The sequence below is a fragment of the Gigantopelta aegis genome, chromosome 15, assembly GCF_016097555.1.
Source record: "Gigantopelta aegis isolate Gae_Host chromosome 15, Gae_host_genome, whole genome shotgun sequence".
Taxonomy (NCBI): domain Eukaryota; kingdom Metazoa; phylum Mollusca; class Gastropoda; order Neomphalida; family Peltospiridae; genus Gigantopelta; species Gigantopelta aegis.
Genome location: NC_054713.1, coordinates 17,814,685 through 17,821,150, shown reverse-complemented (window position 1 = coordinate 17,821,150; position 6,466 = coordinate 17,814,685). Strand labels below are relative to the sequence as shown.

Below are 6,466 nucleotides of genomic sequence, written 5' to 3'. Positions count from 1 at the left end.
AATGGTGTTTTAATGAGAAAGTTTCGAGATAAACATTCACAGAATAATGATTGGCAGGTGATGCATCAAATCGTTGTTCCTAAAAGTTGTCGGAAAACTGTGTTGAGTTTAGCTCATGATGGTCCATTAGCAGGTCATTCAGGGGTACGTAAAACGTATCAAAGGATTTTGAAACAATTTCATTGGCCGCATTTACATCGTGATGTTGTTAGGTATTGTTTAACCTGTAAAACATGTCAGATTGTTGGTAAACCCAATCAAAGTATTAAACCAGCTAGTTTGATACCCATTCCCGCAGTTAATGAAGCTTTCAGTGAGGTTATAGTTGATTGCGTTGGTCCTTTACCTCGCACTGTTCATGGTAAAGAATACTTATTGACCGTTCTTTGTAAAAATACACGGTTTCCTGAAGCCATACCTCTGAGCAATATTAGGGCTAAAACAGTTGTTGAGGAATTGATTAAAATCTTTACTCGATATGGATTTCCGAAATTCATTCAAACTGATCAAGGTAGCAATTTCACTTCGAAATTGTTTCAGCAAGTAATGGATGAATTGGCCATTAAACATCATTTTTCTTCTGCTTATCATCCTGAAACCCAAGGTGCGTTGGAACGATTTCATGGAACTTTGAAATCCATGATTCGAAAGTTTTGCCTGGAAAAGGGTAAAGACTGGGATGAAGGTATTCATTTGCTGATGTTTGCGATTAGAGATACTTATCACGAATCCATGGGATTCACTCCTTTTGAAATGTTATATGGACATTCAGTTCGTGGTCCATTACAAATGTTACACGAGTTTTGGACAAACTCGGAGGTAAAAAGTGAAACTAGTGTGTTGAAATATGCGATTGATTTGCGGGAAAAATTGCAAACAGTTAGAGAAATATCCCGAAATGTGTTATCCGATAGTCAAGATAAAATGAAAACATGGTTTGATAAAAGAGCTAGAGATAGATCTTTCGATGCCGGGGAAGAAGTGTTAGTTTTGTTTCCTTTGGTTAATCAACCATTAAGTGCAAAATTTCAAGGACCGTATATTGTTGAAAAAAAAATCAGTGCGGTTGATTATGTCATCCGTACTCCTGATCGTAAAAAGAAAACTCAGCTTTGCCATGTTAATATGCTTAAAAAATATTATAATCGGGAAAACGTCTTGGCTAATACAATAATTCTTTCAGGGATAGATTCTGATGTTAAGATGAAAGATGATAATTTTAATCCAGTTGAGCCGAAATTGGTAAATTCGAGGATATTGTTTAATCTTCATTTAAAAATCAGCCATTTAAGTGAAAAACAACAAAGTGATGTTCAACAAATCATTTCTGAATTTAGCCAAATTTTCCCAGATGTTCCTAGTCGAACAAATGTTATTAAACATGATGTTGATGTTGGTGATTCCAAGTCAATTAAGCAACATGCTTATCGAGTTAATCCACAAAAACAGGAACTTATCCGAAAAGAAATAGATTATATGCTTGAGAACGGCATTATTCAACCTAGTTTTAGTAATTGGAGTTCTCCTTGTTTACTTGTTCCTAAACCTGATGGTAGTGTACGGTTCTGTACAGATTTTCGCAAAGTTAATGCTGTGACCAAATCAGATTCGTTTCCTATCCCACGAATTGATGACTGCATTGATAAATTAGGAACTGCTAAGTATATTAGCAAGTTTGACCTTTTGAAAGGTTACTGGCAAATACCATTAACTAAACGGGCCAGAGAAATCTCTGCGTTTGTAACCGCTGATGGGTTATTCGAATATCTGGTTTGTCCATTTGGAATGAAAAATTCTCAGGCTACATTCCAAAGAATGATTAATCAGGTCATTTCTGGATTAGAACAATGTCAGGCTTATGTTGATGATATTGTTGTTTATAGTCATAGTTGGGATCAGCATATTAGTCAAATCAAGGAACTGTTTGGTAGACTTTCTAAAGCCCGGTGACTGTGAACTTGGGTAAAAGTGATTTTGCTAAAGCTACTGTTGTTTTTCTTGGACATGTGGTTGGTCAAGGGCAAGTAAGGCCACTTGAGGCCAAAGTTGAAAGCATTGATGCATTCGGCGTACCTAAAACAAGAAAACAGTTGATGATATTTTTAGGAATGGCTGGGTATTATAGGAAATTTTGTAAAAATTTCAGTATAATTACTTTCCCTTTAACAAATTTACTCAAACAAAATGTTAAATACATTTGGACCAAAGAATGTCAAGATGCGTTCAATAGTGTGAAAAACATATTGAAGAGTAAACCTGTGCTTATGGCACCCGATTTTAGGAAACCTTTTCAATTGACTGTAGATGCTAGCGATATTGGAGCTGGTGCAGTTTTGTCACAATGCAATGAACAAGGAGTATTTCATCCTGTCGCTTACTTTTCTAGAAAGTTCAATAGTCATCAAAATAAATATTCAACTGTTGAAAAGGAAACATTATCACTGTTGTTGGCCTTGGATCATTTTGAGGTTTACGTGTGTAACCCAATTGAATCAATTATTGTTTGGACTGATCATAATCCCCTTGTGTTTTTACATAAAATGAAAAATAAAAATCAAAGATTGTTAAGGTGGTCTTTGCAGTTACAGGAATACGATCTTCAGATATGCCATATAAAGGGAAAGGAAAATGTGGTAGCAGATGCTTTATCTAGAATGGAATAAATAATTGAGATATTGTTAGGTTAGTGGAAAACATAAGCATTAAGAAGATTAGTGTTATGCAATTCCTATAGTGTGTAAGGTTTTGTATATAGATAAGAATTACTGTAGGAATGTGTATATAGTTATTTTATGATATGGTATTTATAATACTGACCATATGAATGTGTTCCCAAGTGTGTATAATGAATAAAAAATATTGTTTTATTAAAACAATATTTTTGAAAAATTGGGGGGAGATGTTATGATAATCTGGTTTTAAGTTAAATCTGGCTTTGGGTTATGTAATATGGACGTTTTTATCGTCGGGTGAAAATTCAAGTAAAATATGGAAGACTATGTGTTTCGCTGGCTGGAGAGAATAAAATATAACTGGCGGACATATTTCATTATGTCCTATCATGTGTTTAAACAACGACGGCGTGCTGAAATAATAAAATAATGACTTACCTGGAGAGCAGACATGTGTTCGGCAAGGTGGCTGACATTTGTTTTTGTCTGTTCGTATAGCCAGACCGTGATCCGTGGAGCACCTGTCTGGTGGCTTTTCGTTTTTGGAATGATTTGATTGGTCGGCGAATTAATTTACATCGTAAGTTATGAGTTCTGCACGATGTTCTTGTGGAGTGCATTCTGTTGCACACGTCTTCAGATGCCTATATAAACTGGGAATCAACGCACAATCTTCAGAACTCGAAGTTAGAGTATCTCCTGTCCAGCACCGTCAGAAGTTACCACGTCAACAAGGCATGAAGGAGCGGCGACCGGTCATCTTGTTTAGCAGCCCTTGGCAGTCGTGCATTGAACTTTTCGTGATGGACTGATTTTCGTTTGGTGACTATTAATTACTAACTTAAACGCCAGAATTCTGTGGGAAAACTTTATTTATTTAAACATATATATTTTACATAAAAACATTTAAACACTTGCTACTTGTTATGTAATTTTGTCAAGAACGTGTGTGCTCAATGTTTTAGCTATTTAGTCAATTTATTAATCGGGCAATTAGTTTATTGCATTGAATAATGTGATATTAAATATCACACAGTCTATATCTAATAATTGTATTTAATTGCATGTGATAACCTGTACACATGGCAATTGTTTAGTACCATGATTGGATAATTCGGATTTATCAATCTTGGTACACGTGACTTCTGCGGTCTATTAAAGTTTTTAATCCAGTTAGTGGTTATTGTGGATCGGGAAGGTCACAATATTAACATACATAATGAAATAAAATGTCTTTATTCAATTTCATGTCAATTATACACATTTATATTCGGAATGTAAAATGTATATCAAAAATATCCCTATTTAAACCTGTTTTGGGAAGTTATACTTTCACGTCATGTTTTCACATCAAAGAAAAACAATTCATACATGTTATATTAATTGTCATTTTGAAACCAATATTGTACCATAATTATGTACTGTGCATTTGTGTTTGCAGAAGGTGTCATCGAGCAAGAAGACTCGTGTCGGTCTCTTGAATTGGAACATGGTAATGCACATTTTTCAGTAAAGATACATGTATGTGTAGCAGTTATACAAACGTTTCCCAACAAAGACTTAAACATTTTACAGATTTCTTAACAATTCAATAAAATACTACCTGTAATCACGGATAATCATTGTTTGTGCACATTTGTTTTTTCACTTAAAGTGAATATATATGTGTGATGGACTTCGCTGATTTCCACAGTTTGTGTAAGCTTTTTGTTATTCATACCCTGATGAACCAAACTGAAATAAATGTTTATTTGTTCGTCTTTTAAAAATCTTTTCAGATTTTGATGTCACTGAAAATGAAGTGCAGCCTATACATGTAGAGGATGATGGTATCCATTTTGTATCATTCCTAACAATTAAATAACTTTTTTAAGTAAATAAATGCCAAGATATCATGACTAAATACATTTCTGTATTTCCAAATGTATGTGTGGCACCTCATTTCTTGAATATATTTGTTATACCTTGTTTACACTGTTTGTTAGTCATATTAAACTATTTACTTGTACAATGGCATGGGGTCTAATGCAGATCAGCAATAACATTACTGGTGATTACTTACAAACAGGCAAATAACCAAAATGTCTTGTACACATTTTTTAGAATTTTCAAACATGATTTTCTTTTTCTGTATAAAAAACCCATAATATACGAAACTTTATACTTATATAATTATTTCATACAACTTATAGCACAAATACATTTTTCATTTCAGAAGCTGACTGCGAAGAAATTGAAACATTCAAATATGAAAACAGGTAGTAAAGAGCTGCTACAAATAGATGTGGATGTTTGCAATTTAGAAAAGGAAAAGCTAATTGCAGAAACACTGAAAATAAAAGCAGAAACACAGAAAATAAATGAAGAATTAAAACTAATTCTGTTGAAACAACAATACTATAAAATGAAAATTGACAGGGAACAGAGGCGAGAAGCTGGCGATATTTTTTCATTACAAGATATGGCCACTGGTAAAGAATTGTAAAGTTGCATGCATTCATGATAATACATTTGTTGGTTTGAACAACTTTCCATTTTAATAAGTTTTTTTTAAATTTAAATTTAAAAACCTCTCTGGATATTGCTTTATAAAGACAGACATGTACATTCAACATCACCAATGTGTACCTTTTATGGAAGTGAACAATGACATCTTAAGAAGAAACTAAACTTAGAAAATGTTGGTGTTAATTTGAAAATAACGTCTTGTCTCAGTTCCCTATCAATTTCATATTTATAGCATTGTTGTTGTTAATTATTTTAGTCCCATACCGGTCCAACTGGAAGGTATTATAGGTTTTATATCCGTCCTGTCTGTCCATCAGTCCCACATATAGTTTTCCGGATGCTTTTTCACAATGTCTAGTCATATTGAGATGAAAATTGGTGTTTATATGTCTCATTTTCATCACAATTTTTTATAGTTACAGACCTTGTACTTGGGAGATAGAAAAATTAGATTTTAAGTTTTTTTTTATTCTGCCAATGCCTCGAGATATTAAGGTAAAATGTTGTGAATAGCTTCATGTTCTGTTACGTTCATGGTAATTACCCATTTTTAACAGTTATGTCCCTTGAAAAATGCTTGGTCCAGTAGGGGACATGTATTGGTTTAGCAGTACTCTTGGAATGCTTGTTTTTCTAAATACATTTTTAAATTCTGCCATCACTACACACATTTGCAAGATATAATGACTATAAATAAATTTCTGTATTTGCAGTCACTCACCAAAAAATATATGTCATGTGACATGAGCCCGACTACTTGACTACTTCAGAGTACCTTTCAATTTACATACTGGTTTAAATAATTTCTTTCATTACAGTATATACAAATAAAGTTTTATGTCATGATACGTGATCATACAATGTAGCTGAATTTAAAATAAATAATAGCTTCTCCATATAATTTCTTATGGATTACAGGATAAAAATAGTTAAGGGATAACTACATGTACAGTGTATGTCATAAACCCATGTGATAATTTTAAGTGTATTAACCCGGTTTATAATGGTATGCAAATTTGGAAGGTTTCTATGTAATATGTTATTTACTTTGGAATTCCTGTCGGTAGTCACACACATGTTTTAAACATTATTTATGTCATAGAAATTATAATTTATAAATGTTAGTCTGTTCAACTAAACAGCAGGAAGTAGCGTATGAATGTGTAAGAAATCTATGGAATCCCCAAATTTCCTATTTATCCTTTCAGATAATAAAACCAATGTTACATGTCATTATAGTCCCACTCGCGATTACCGCGGGCTCGCAGTTTCCGTCGCATCGGCTA

The 6,466-nt window shown here is 33.3% G+C and overlaps 1 protein-coding gene across 1 annotated transcript; it reads right to left on the bottom strand.

Moving 5' to 3' along the window:
• Positions 1–1,521: 1,521 nt before the first annotated feature.
• On the bottom strand, positions 1,522–3,619 carry LOC121390738. The gene is made up of 2 exons (XM_041522641.1): positions 3,111–3,619; positions 1,522–2,073 (listed from the first exon to the last, which is right to left on the bottom strand). Exons 1-2 carry the CDS (start codon positions 3,290–3,292, stop codon positions 1,908–1,910), a joined length of 348 nt encoding a protein of 115 aa, XP_041378575.1. The 5' UTR covers positions 3,293–3,619; the 3' UTR covers positions 1,522–1,907.
• Between the last annotated feature and the right edge of the window lie 2,847 nt (positions 3,620–6,466).

Bases quoted from the DNA above. Each gene is read 5' to 3' on its own strand.
- LOC121390738 (XM_041522641.1), bottom strand. From the start codon at position 3,292: ATGCACTCCACAAGAACATCGTGCAGAACTCATAACTTACGATGTAAA. The intron at 2,074-3,110 runs GTAAGTCATTAT...TTCTTGTTTTAG, and splicing joins AACACATGTCTGCTCTCCAG to GTACGCCGAATGCATCAATG.